This window comes from Vidua macroura, chromosome 25 (assembly GCF_024509145.1).
Source record: "Vidua macroura isolate BioBank_ID:100142 chromosome 25, ASM2450914v1, whole genome shotgun sequence".
NCBI classification, from domain to species: domain Eukaryota; kingdom Metazoa; phylum Chordata; class Aves; order Passeriformes; family Viduidae; genus Vidua; species Vidua macroura.
In genome coordinates, this window is record NC_071595.1 from 4,602,537 (window position 1) to 4,615,989 (window position 13,453).

The 13,453-nt window shown below is 52.2% G+C and overlaps 1 protein-coding gene across 1 annotated transcript in view; it reads right to left on the bottom strand.

Moving 5' to 3' along the window:
* EPHA10 (EPH receptor A10) overlaps positions 1-13,169 on the bottom strand; it is a 28,179-nt gene extending 15,010 nt beyond the window's left edge. The window contains exons 1-5 of the mRNA XM_053998751.1: positions 13,073-13,169; positions 11,934-11,998; positions 10,029-10,698; positions 3,086-3,241; positions 1,045-1,386 (exon numbers count right to left, since the gene is read on the bottom strand). Coding sequence (XP_053854726.1) covers positions 1,045-1,386; positions 3,086-3,241; positions 10,029-10,698; positions 11,934-11,998; positions 13,073-13,169 — 1,330 coding nt within the window. The remainder of the gene's footprint in view (positions 1-1,044; positions 1,387-3,085; positions 3,242-10,028; positions 10,699-11,933; positions 11,999-13,072) is intronic.
* Positions 13,170-13,453: the final 284 nt, after the last annotated feature.

A 13,453-nucleotide genomic window follows, 5' to 3' on the forward strand; every position in this document is an offset into this window, starting at 1 on the left:
GAGGAATGACACCTCTGCTGAGGAGCAGTCTGCAGCACAGCATCCCCCAATGGAGCCACAGGGATTACGGTATGAGGGAAGAGAAAGCAACAGCATGTGCAAAAACATTTGATCAAGCGGTGGGAAAATTATTTATAACAAGATCAAAGTTTAATCTCTTCAGATGAAATTGTTGGGCCACTTCCTGCCAAGAGGTACCTGAGGATCATCTGTCTCCATTAACTGTGGCTTAGGAAAGGGTTTTCATGCAAATTAATAATGTAACCACAGAGGAATGGACAAGGACACGACAAGCTAAAGCCGACTGTCCTTCAGCATAGCCAACAGCAGAGGAGGGACCTGACTGTCCTTTGGCACAGACAACAGTTGAGGAGGGACTCCTCAGCCAACCCCTCCCATCAGGGATCTGTCCACAGGCATGGGCACTCACTTCCTCTTACCTGAGGGAACAGAAATACCAAACTGGAAATGGAAGGGGACAATTACAGTAAGAACTGTGTCACAGACCAGTGCAAGATAAAGAGGAAATAAATTTTTTTGTTTCTGAAGGATAACCAACATTTGAATTATCTGTTTTAAGGAGGGATTTTTGATGAATGGGCTGCAAATGTTGCTTCACCAAAGGTTTTTTTTTTTTATGATTTGTAAATTCAAACTGCAGCCAGATCACAGGGCAGATTTGTCCCTTCAAGTTCAGGTATCAGCACGTTCACTCCTTGCCTCCCAACAGCACCAACTGGAACCCTCTGAGAGTGCCACGGGCCAGTATTCATCTGCCCCTCTGCCACACCTAAGCACCCAGGACAAATACACCTGTGCCCCCAGAACAAACCGAGCAGGAATGGCCCAGCCCGAGGATGGTGACCACACCACCCGCAGACTCTGTGTCCTCCCAGCAGCAAAGCCAACAAAACCCCGGCTGCAGAGCAGACCCCGACACCCCAGAGCTGAGAAAGCACACCCCTAGACCCCAGAGCTGACATGCCAGAGCCAAACAGCACCAGGGGGGCGAAGCAGCGAGCCGTGCCCGTGCGTGCCACGTACCTGCGTGGCCAGTGGACACGTTGACCTCGGCGTACTGCTGGCCGGCCAGCGGGCTGACGGCCGAGACGCCATTGAGGGCCAGCACGCGGATGGTGTAGTTGACATGGGGCAGCAGGTTCACCAGGGTGACCGTGCGCTCCACCAGCCCCGTCTGCTGTGGCACGAAGCCCACGCTGCTGCCGCACTGCTGGCAGCGGCCCACTGGCACCGCGGGGCACCGGCCACACCACAGGCTGTAGGTCAGGTCGCTGCGGCCGCCCGCGTCGGCCGGGGCGCTCCACTCCAGCACCAGGGATGACTGCCGCAGGCTGTACACCAGGTTTCTTGGGGCAGAGGGTGGACCTGGAAGCAAAAGAATGTCTGTGCACAGGTGTTGGGACAAACAGGTAGGAAAAGGCAAAAAGCCCAGAAGTTTCTCTCCGAATTTGGTACAAAAGACACCTCATAGGACCTTTTGGACTTCACCTCAGACCTGGGACTGTCTGATTGGACAGAGGCCAAGAGGTCCCACCAAGGTAATTCACTAGAAAAGGAAAAGAACAAAGGAAATAATTGTTTTTGTAGGGTGTTTTAGCAGGAGCAAGAACCTCTTGCCCCTGGCTTGGCTTTTTCTCTGCAAGAGCTTTGTTATTTTGCCTTTTATTAAATCTTTTTCTTTCTCCAACACTACCTCAGAAGCCATCCTGCTAATTTTATGCCATTCAGGGTAGCTGAGCTATCTCGGGTGTGATGGGTTTCTCTGGGAGCTCATAAGACCTGGCTGGAAGAGTAACAGATCACAAACCTAAAAGTCCTCTCTGGGAGCAGCAGGGCAGGTGCTGGGGGCAGAGCACAAAGGGCACAATCCTGGACAGCCACAGGCAGGGGTGGCACAAGGGGACACAGAGGCATTGGTGCGTGCAACACGGTGGGACAGAGGATCCCAGCTGCAGGGATGTGTGTGCACCACAAGCCACAGCTCATAGTGTGCATGAGGAGCACCTGGCTGCACCCAGCACCTCCCTGAGCAGCACCGGGCCCGGGAGCCTGCTCCCAGCCAGACACTGCCCAGCCATGCTCCGCAGAGACAGAGGGTTCCTCACGCCTGTGCTGGCAGCTGAACAGCATCCATCACCAGAGCAGCTGGAGTCCAGTCCAATTAACTAGAGGCCATTTAATTAAAACCCGTGAACTGCAGTGACTAAATGACTGTGCCCCAGTTTATCAGGGAGTCTGCGAGCCTGACTGTGCATCTGCCTCATCAGCCCATGAGCTCTGGGTTGTAGGGACAGCCCCTCCATCCCTGTGGGAATCTAGGACATCCCTCTGGTTGCCCTGGCTGTCTCAAGACCCTGGCAGGGGGCTCGGAGACCTTGGCACGAAGTCAAAAACACCTGTGGCTTCCATTTTAGCCCATGGAAAAAACTGCCAACTCTGTATGAGGAATTACAAGCCATCAGGGTTTGAGTAGAGTGGTAGTTGAATTGACACAGGGTGAAAAAGTAGAATTTTTAGCGCTTTTTAGAATGGGGTTGAGGGGGTCAAGATGGAGGGATTTGGGCGTGTCCTGACCTTCTTCTCCTTCTTCTTACCCTCCATGTCTTGGTGCGATGGTGACACTTTTCTATTGGTTTAAGGTAGAGACACACTGTCCAACATAAATGATAGATATTGGCACGTTATTCTAAACATAGCACACATAGTTTTTGGTATAAAATGTGAACACCACCCTGGGGAGCAGACAGAATGCCACGGCTGACCTGCTGGACAGAGCTCAGCAGGTCAGAGAAAGAAGGAAAAATAAACAACCTTGAGAAGCCGACCCTACGCATTCAGACTCCTTCTTTGGCTGCGCAAGCTGGGAAATGAGGACTTTAACAATCTTGGGGTCACCTCGACACCCAGACCCCGAGACATCCCCTCCCCACTGCAGCACCAACTCAGCACAGCAGAGCCCGAGCTGACACACAGAGCAGGCAGGGACAGCCCTGGGCACTGCCTGGGTCTGTGCTGCAGGACAGACAGAGTGCCTGGGCTGCTGCCTCATTCCAGCGAGACCTACGTGTGCAGGAGGCAGATGGTGGGTCTGAAGGAGACCTGGAGTAATTTGTCTGGCACAGACAGAACGTGGAGGCTTCCTCATGTGTGAAGCTGTGCTCAGGGCATGGAGAACAGAGAGGGAGACGGAGGGAGAGCTTGTAAAACCCCGGAAGGCAAGCTGAAAGAGAGAGAGGGTGTTAATGGGGGAACAGCACAGGACAAATTGGGACATGTCTGATGACTGCATTTCCCTGTTTCCTGGAACCTCCTTTGCTGCCCCTGGCCAACAGACACCACCCTCTAAGCTGCTTTCCCTGAGACACCTGCATGATCCTGGCACCAAGGAAGATGTCCCTTGGTTCTACCCATTTGGGTTCTGTAGCTCTAACTGACTTTCATAGTAAATGTCACTCCCTATCTAGGGTGCTAGATAAACCAGGAAAAAACAGCAAATGTTAAAATTACCCCCGAAACTCCCAGTTCCCTCTTTAGAGCTGAGAAACCAAATCAGAACTAGTAGTATATTCATAAAATGGAGACAGTGCTTTTTCCTTTAGTTAGGCAGCAATGACCACCACACAGGGCAGAAATATCACTGCATCAGACATGACAGGAAAATCAATCCTGTTTACAAACATGATGGGATCCAAGCACCAAACCAGACCTCCATCCCTCGGATGTGCCTGTCACACAAATCTGACATCTCATAACATTTCCAATTAGAAGTGTTTTTCAGACCAGTCCACCCTGTTTTCTAACAGCCAGAAGTAAGTTTACAGAAGTGTCTGTCATTAATAATGGTACAAAATGTCCCAGTTTGCATGTCCCAGGAGCAGGCACCACAACCCCATGTGAGTGTGTCCCATGAGGAGCCATGGGCTTTACTTGCTAATTTTTTTTCCTTGGCTGTCCAAAATTTGCCCTTGAGAAGAACAAAAGTGCCCAGCACATGTGATGCATCATATGTGTGTCTCTGTTTCTTTTTTCAGACAAACTCCCACCCTCTTCCACTTCATCCTACGAGTGTTTTTCTTGGTCTCCAGCTGGTTTAGGTGTCCCTGTCATTTCACAGTGCTTATTTCTGCAGTGGGTATGTGACAGCTCTTGGGGGATCAGGTCATCAATTTATAGAATGAAATTCTCTTTTTTTTTGTACACTGCTTTCTATCCTGTTCTGGTCCTCTGGTGCTACCACAACCTAATTATTAAACAATAAAATTCAATAATTCATGGTCCCAGAGCCAAAGAGAAGCAGTCAGATGGGTCAGATGGATCAACTGCCTCTCTCCAGCTCCATCACTGCTGACCACAGAAGCTCCTCAAGTGGGCCTGATCCCTGTCACTGACAGAGAGAGCACATTCCCCCTCAAGGTAACACTTTGCACACTGCCAGATCAGCAGCAGAATGAACTACACTGATTTGTGAGGCAGATTGGCCGAATACCCAGCATGAAGTAACCTTGGGAAAGGCTTCTCTTTCCACCTCATCTGACACGGCTCCTCAGACAGGAGCGGGTGTCTTTGAGAGAGAGCAACGTCCTCAGGGGCAACTGAGGATGCAGACCTAGAAAATGCATAGTTTCCTACTCAGTGGCACAGGACAGCTTTCCATTTCCCTTCCCAGTGAAGCCCTACCAGCAGCAGCACTGGGTGTGCCAGCATGAATTAATAACAGCTGCAGCCTCACTCAAAGTGCCTATACAGGCATTTATAATTAACACTACAACTCAGTTGTCTTCCAAAATCAATTCCTTTCCAGTTTTGGTCATGGAATTGTATTTGACAAAATTCATCTGCTTTAATGTGTGTTAATTTTCTCTGTTGAAGCAGACATTCATAAAAATGCTCTTTAGGAAAGCCGCAGCTGGGGAAACAGGCAACCAGCACTGGGGGTGCCACAGCAAGAACCAGGACAGCACCACAGGCTGAGGCACCCCAGCAGCCTGACAATCCCAATCCCTCCCAGCAAAGGGCAGACTGGGAGCACTGGGCCCCCTCCAGCTCTTAGGCTTGCATCCAGCCCTCCCCGAGCAGCACTCAAACCTGCAGTCTCACCACTGCCATCCCAGCTGTTCACAGTGCATCTCCCACAGGAGCTCTTGCTCCTGCTGACCCCTCTCTGGACCAGGCTGGCACATCCCTACTCCACCTACCTAAATCCCATTATCAAGGCACTGTTTATTATGTTCCAAACATTTCAGCAGTGCTCCAAAGTGCCTCAGGCCAGCACAGGGGGAAGGAGGGGGCAGCAGCCCCAAGGAGGGACAGATGCTGCCAGCCAGTGCCCATGGACAAGGACACACTGTCCAAACCAGACAGGGCACCTTGTGTAAATCACTGACAGAACAGAGTTTCAGTGGTGCACTGAGGTGGCCAAAGAGCCTTGCTGAAAAATGCCCTTGGGTAGCAGAGAGGCTCCTGCCCCCACCACACTGAGTTTGAGATCTCACCTTGTCTTACTGCACCAGCTGTGATCAGTACTGCAGGCAGAGAGAAGGGACAGCAATCGTGTCCAGTCCCTGTGTCAGTGTGAGAGGGACAAAGTCAGCATGAGGAGCAATCAATGCAAGCACTGAGTCAGGCTCTTCTCACCTCGGTTCCATGTCTGCCAGGGTGGGAACGTTGGGCTGCACCACCCCAGAGAATCCAAAAGCACCTTGCCTTCCACACAGTTTGGAGGTTTTTAATAACTGGTTTTCAACAAGCAGCCTCTGGTGCAACACATTGCCAGCAATTCTGACACCTCTAGACAATGCTACACTGTAATTTTTGTCCTTGTTAAATAAATTGTGGAGTACTGAAATGAAAACCTGTGTCCAAGGGCAAGATCCTTGTGCATCCCCGACAACGAACTCTTAACAGCCAAAATTAAATTTAGTGATTTAGTCCAAAGAAAGACAGTCTTGAAATATCTAACAGAGTGCATTTGATTAATCCAGCCAGGACTGACAGAACCTCATTGCTATTTATGCCAGAATGTTCCTCAAGGACACACTGAAGCAGGCACATCCGCTGAGCCAAGTGCAATTCTCTGTTGTCTCTCTCAGCTCCCTAATGCGTCCACCAAACAGTTCCTGGGGAAGGACTGGCTGACTGGCCTCTCCAGCACACTGCTGAACACTTTAGCTCACACAAACCCCCTCAGCTGTGGGCAAGACATGTCCCCTCTGGATTTCAACAGCCCATTCAACACGTTCATCCAGCAGCCAGATATCCATGACCTTAACCTCACAGGAATTCTGCAAGCAACTTGTGATGCTTGTAATTGTCAGAGTAGCTTGCTCTGAAATTAAATGTCATGGAGCGATTTGTGTCTGGATGTGTCACGACTTCCAAAGCCATAATTATTTCAGGCACACTGTGAACAGCAATGTAACGTGCAATCCCAAATGATGAACACCACCAAGGATGGGCATTACTGCAGAGAGACTGGAAAGAGAGCTCGTTTTACATGGCTGCTCCACATGTGGCTGGTGGGCAGCAGCATCCAACACCCGGCTGATCCCACCTCACAACCTCCCTCAGTGTGCCCAGCTCCAGAGTTCCTCTGGAATCTCCTCCAATTCCACCCAGCAGCAAGCACAGGGCCTGACTGTGGGATGTCTGTGACTGCATCCATGATGAAAGCAAAACCTGGTGCTTTGTGCAACTTGCAGAGCCCCAGGAGGAAAAATAAACATATGCATAATCCTCCAGCATCAGTCAGCAGATAAAGTACACTCCAGGAGCATGTACAGGTTTGTAAGCTAATGTATGAAACAAATCAAAAGCTCCAAGTGCTGTACATTTGGATCCATCTTTTTTGTATTTAAACAGAAAAGCAGACCTCAGGCTTCAGGAGGTATCTTAGCAGTAAATGACAAAATATTGTAATTTATTATTTTAAATTTCTCTAACTATCAATTGAACTATTTCTTTTCCACTTAAGGACACTGCAGTGACACAATGCTGTGTGGGACATATCCAATGGACAGAAGAGCATCTTACTCACCCCACATCCCACTCCCACCCTAAACCTCTGCTTTCTCCCTAAGAGAGATACAAATAAATCTTCCTTGTGTCTTGTCCATAGCAGGTTGAATTCAACATGCTGCTCAAAAATCCATCCAGTGATGCAGACAAGGAGGGGGAATTTCTGTTATTCCCAATTTCAAACAGCACCTGTGGACAAGGCTGTCACTGAAGCCACCTCCTGTGCGAGGTTTTGCTCCCCAGAAAAGCAGCAACACTCATCTCTTTAAAATGTCATTTTAAAATCCTGACAAAGCACTAGAAACTATTTCAACTCTAAAACTGTTTCCAGTGGTGTCATTCCCATGTAGGCAAGGGACAGGGACACTAATTAGACCATCATTGACCAGACCAAGCAGGGTTCCAGGTGCTGGTGAGGGGCAGCAGAGCATGGGACACAGCAGCAGAGAAGAGCTGGCTCCTGCCAGTGCTGTCAGAAGTGGAGGAAAATTAATTGAGGAGGAAACTTTGCCAGAGCACAAATTTACGTTTCTGTCAAAGAAGAGTGCCTGGCAGCTATTTTTGGTAACTGGCCTCCATCATCTTCATGCAATGTCTGGTTTAAATTGTCTCATTTACAGCAAATCTGGCTGGTAAATATTAACCTTGAGCTTTGCTAAAATTCTCCTTGCAGATATTACTAGAGATTGGATAGAAAAGATGAAGCAGAAGGAGACAACTTTGAATGAAAATGTCAGGCAGATCCCCCACATCGTGGCTTCATTTACACAAAAATTATTGCTACACATCACAAAACAAACAGCACAAAGGGGCTACAGCTCACACCTGAAAAAATTAATGGCAAAAAGACATCAAAGCTGAGAAGCTAAGTGAAAACAAAACAGGGATGGGCAAGGGATCATCCCCAGAGCACAGGACTGCCCATTGCCTGCCATGCGTCTTCTGGGAATGGGTTTTATGGTCAGACTAAGCACAGAGCAGCATCTGGCTACAGAGATACATCAGACAAGACAAGCAGTCTGAGTGCATTTTCAGTGACAAACTCTCCTCTTCTCTGTGAGTGGATGTTAAACAGACACTAAAGCTGTGCAGTCCCACCCCAGAGATGGCTGAACTCCACCGAACACCAAAACAATTCATCAGAAACGTGCAAACTTGCCAGGAGTGCTGGGGTGCCTCTGGAGCAGTGGTGCAGGACAGGAGGATGGACATGGAAAGACTCAGCTTTCCTGCAGCCAGAATTAGCAGAGTCAGAAGTCCTATTGGCCTTTTTGTCATCTCTCCTAATTTCAGAGTGAGGATACAAATCTTCTCTTGGATGTTTTCAGTATTTAAATCACGGTTATGGGGACACCAGCTCTGCCACCAAGGTTAAACACCTTCACCAGTTCCTCTCCTGCATCCTGCACTGTCGCCACCACCACAGTCCTGCTGCCACCACCACCCTCAAGCATCACCTTGGCCCCCATGCCACCCCACAGGCACCAGCAGCAGCAAAGCCCCCACCACCCCCAGTCCACCACCCGGACCTCTCAGGCCCACAAGAGCTGCAACAGAGACTGTGGCCAAGAAATTTCATGACCTTCTGAGCCCTCCAAAGCCACCAGCACAGGATCACAGTGGTGGAGCCAGGTGTGTTGTGCCATCACCTGCCTGGTTTAACACCCTCAAACTCCCAAAACACCCACTTGCCTCCAGCTCAAGGGCTTTTGTCCTCACTGAAGAATTTTCACAGCCCTGGCATCTTTCATCAGAAATCTTTTAAAGCTATTCACTTAGCACTATGCTAATGCAGGGTTGCAAACAAACCCAAAACTTTCAACCCTTAAAAACTATTTTCTGATATTTGACCAGACATCAGACGCTGCTCCACAGAGAATGACTAATGACCTGCTTTCTGTGAGAGGGGAGAGAAACTTAATTATGTCCATTAAATTACTTCAAATATTTTTCCTCAGAGAATATGAATTATTTAAACTCAACACAGAGAAACCTGAAACATTAGCAAAAGCCTTCTGGGACTCACTATGTAAATTCCCCACTCCAAACAGATGTGGAAAGCATGGCAAGCTGCCATGCAGCCACTGAAGCAATCAACAGCATTGAGATTTCAATTTGATAGCTTTAATAAGGTCTTCTTAAGGAGAAGCCACTGCCCAGAGCACTGGGAAGGGCATCCCACCACCTGGAGGAAGGCAGCACCATCAGCACAGTGAAAAGCCTGGAGGTGCTCCTGAAGGGCAGAAAGCTCATTCCCCTACTGCACCACCTGCCTCCAGTGTGGGGGAACTCCACTTGCCTGGGGCTTATTTAGCTGTTCTCCTCTCAATCTGTTTTTGAGGTGATAAGGGAGACATCCAAGGTATCATCTGGACACCAGGCATGGGTAGCAAAGGGTCTTTTCAGATGTGTTTTACTGAAGAACACACCCTCTCTCCCAGGTCCCAGCTGGCAAGAAGGTGCCTGGGGGTGGCATTAGCCCAGCAACTCTCTCACACTCTGAGGAAGAGCATGACAGGCAGCATCCCTGGCTCTCACCTGCCTTTGAAAGCGAGATGGAAGTGGTCACAGCCCCAGGCTTGTTAGTGGGATGCAGAGGGTACATCCATTTTTGCAGCTGCCCTTAAACATAAGCTTGTGAGCTGTAAAGTCAACAAATTATTAAACTGTGTCCAAAGCATATCAATAGGGATATGAATGTTCTAGAGTAATTTTAACACTTCAGATAAAGCTGTGGGAATTCCTGACAGCATCCAGAGCTCTGACATGTCTGCCCAGCCAGCACCATGCTGCAGAGCAGCCCCATGCCCTCCAACTGCCACCCTCATAGAAACCTCTGGTGGTTCACTGGGGAGCTGCCATCACCCAAACAAACATATTGCTGACACAAGACAATTCCAGTTGTCCAAACTGTGCTCAGGCACCAGAGAAGTCTGGCAGCAGCACAGACTGACACAGGCAAAACCTGCCAGGACACCAATGGCCACTTTTACCTCTGCATCTCCCGTCCTTCTCCTCAAAGCCAGGGCTGCACATGCACTTCCCTATGGGCACCAGCCACTCGCCCTCCGCGCTGCAGTGCATCCGAGGGGGGTTGTCCATGTCCACTTCAGCATGGGCAACACAAGTGCCCTTAACTTCCACCAGCGTCACAAAGGCCATCTCTGCCACTGTGTCTGGGAACATGGCCAAGTTCTGCACGGTGGTGAGACACTTCTTGTAATAGACCCGCACGGAGACCAGCGCCACACAGGCGCCCACGTCCTGGAAGCCCAGGTGGAAGCCTCTCTTGCTCAGGTGCCCAATCTCCCTCAGCTCAGTGTTCAGCTTCATCTTGCGCTCGCCCAGGTCTCCCTGTGTAAAGCTCTCGTCGGCAGCAATGGTGTCAATCTTGGTGTGCTTGCTCTCACGGACGCTCCAGCCCAGGTCAGAGTCAGACTCCACGTAGTACAAGTTGAAAGTCTCTTTGCAAGTGCTCGTCACACCAGGGATGCTGTTGCAGTCCCGGAGGGTGAACTTCAGCTCAATGAAGATCCTCTGGCCGTCACGCCTGGCGATCCAGCCTGTCTGCAGCCAGTTGTTCTGGTTGGGCTCCATGACGTTGCAGACCTGGTACGTGCGTATTGGCTTGTAGGTTTCATCCACCCCACTGATCTCTTCCCACTGGGGATAAAACACAAAGCTCGGGAGCTGCCCCAGCAGAGACACATCAATAAATGTCACTACCACAAGCCTCCCCGCCACAGGCTGTAGGCACTGTAAGTCCTCAGCCCACCAAACCCATCAGCTGCAGTAACCCTGCTCCTGGACCACCTAACACCTGAGCTCTCCGCAGATGTGCAGATGTGAAAACACAACCAGAAAGGCAGCACTGGCAGCAGATCTTGGAAAACAAAGCCTGATTCTGGACACATCATCTACTGAGGAGCCAGAGCCTTCATCTCCCACGTACTCCTCAGATTTTCTGTCCCTGGGCAGGTGCATCCACACAGTGCTACCAGTGTAACCCTGGATGGGGTTGGGCCACCCAGAGAAATCCAAGATTTCCAAGAAATCCATCTCTAAGGAGATGTGACAGCAGTCACACCATCACACAAGGATGTCAAACACCTTCATGAACAGCAGCAGCTTCTCCGCCAGGAGAAGTTTTAGCTACAACAGGATAAATCCTCTGACTGCAAGTGAAACAGTGTTTCCCCAAAGCTATCAGCAGAGATTCTGATCAGTGAAACCATGATTCAACCCTCACAGCCTGAATGACAACCTGGCAATTTCCCAAAGCAATTCTTTCTAGGGGTAAATTTATGCAAAACAGTCGAAACAGACCCAGAACAGAGTTTCTTCTGCAAACAGCTGTGCCACACAGATGACTCCAGGTCCTATCGCTCTTCCCTCTGAACGCTTTGTTTCCATTCAGGAAAATGAACCAAAAGCTGTAAAGAGCACAACTCCAAGCTTACTCAAAGTGCCTTTAGACCAACACCAGCAGCAAAGCCAGGGGCTGATGAAATAAATGTTACATGACACAGCTCCCAGTAACCTCCCCAGCCACAGCCCTCGGATCCTAAGGGCTTGACTGACCCTCGGCGCTCATGCTGGTGTGAGACCCACAGTACAAAGCCATAACTAGCCAGTGCTTATTGGCTTGTTTTAGTAGTGTAAAATCCCTTTTGAGGAGGGACCTCGCTCCTCGCTCTGCTCCCAGGGGCTCCTGCCACTGATCATGCCAAGCTACCCATCGACCTTGAATGGTCCGGTGGCTGCCAGCCCCACCCCAGCTCTGAGGTAAGCAAAGCTCTCATAAGGCAGGACTTCAAATGCTGCTGAGCACCAAGAAGCTGACAGACCCTTTCACCCTCCCCAGTGGTGCAGAGGGACAGTCCCACCCCCGTGCTTACCCCGTTCGATGGGTGTGAGGTCCAGCCCAGCTCCGCCTGCGATTCCTTTGAGTCCAGCAGGACAACTGCAGGGAAGAGAGCATGTTAGGAAAACCACTGACACAGGAAAAGCTGGTAAAAAAATGCTGGTAAAACCCACTAAGTCCGTGCATTGGGAAGCTTAGTGCCAATGCTGTGCCAGGTCTCACGGGAGCAGCTCCCACCCCGGCTCCACCAGCCATGGCATCTCCGTGCGAGCACCAAGCGCCACTGCACACCCAGAACAACCTCACAGGTGCCTGATCAATGCCCTAACGACTGTGCAACCCCAGGGACGACTCCTCGGACACCACAGACAACTGCCACTGTACCATGCCCACAGCGTGCGGATGCTGGAACTGAAAGGCACCAGCAGCTGCTTTGAAAGAGGGATTTCCCCGGCAAACAACACCCTTTCCCCACAAAACAGCCAATTCTATCTTTGACAGGAAGAGCTATTTCTCTCAGTTCACAGCTTCACGATCCTTCCACAACCAACAAACAGCCATAGCCCCCGACCGGCAGGTTGAGCCTCGGGCTCAGACACCGGGAACAAGGGGTGCGGCGGCGCATCGCCGGCGGGCACATCCCTGACCACCGTTCCGCTCGGAGCACTCCGGGATGCTCCGAGACACTCTTCTCGCCTCCGGGACCAGTGGGGTCCGTCCGTGGCAGCGTAGTCTCCGCTGGACCCCAGGGCTCGAACCGTCTCGCTGTCACGGTACTGGCAGCGCGCTGCCGCGTGCCTCCGGTTATCGCGGGGACCGGTCACCCCACGAGGTCACCCCACGAGGACCCGTCCGTCCTCTCCCGCTCCTCCGGCAGATCTCCGCGCCCCGGACAGCTGCGGCACATCCGCCCCACAACCCGTCCGGCCAGCCCCGGAGCAACCCTACCGCAGAGCCGAGCCGGCCGCTCCCGCTACCGCAACGCGCAGCCCGACCCGCCGCGGGCAACCAAAGTCGGGGCCGATGCGGCCACACCACGCGCCGAGGCAGCCGGGCACGCGGGACACGGCGGTGACGGAGCAGCGGGGACACGGCGCGGCCGGGGGCGCGGGAGCGGCGAAGAACCGGGGGGCACCGGAGCACCGGGAGGCGCCGCCGCCCCGCCCGGCTCACCCTGCTCGGCGGCGGCGCGGGGCAGCAGCGGCAGCGGCAGCAGCAGAAGCGGCAGCAGCAGAAGCGGCAGCACCGGCAGCGGCAGCGCCGTCTCCATGGCGCCGCAACTCCGCGCCGCCGCCGCGCTCCCGCTCCGCGCCCCGCCCCCGTCGCTGCGCGCCAACCACCGCCGCCGGGGCGGGGCCTCGGCCCGCTCAGCCAATGGGCGATAGGGGCGGGGCGATAAGGGGCGGGGCCATGGCGGGCAGGGCGAGGGCAGGGCGCGGGCAGGGCGGGGCCAGGGCGGGGCCAGGGCGGGCGGGCGGGCGGGGCCAGGGCGGGCGGGCGGGCGGGGCCAGGGCGGGCGGGCGGGCGGGGCCAGGGCGGGCGGGCGGGCGGGGC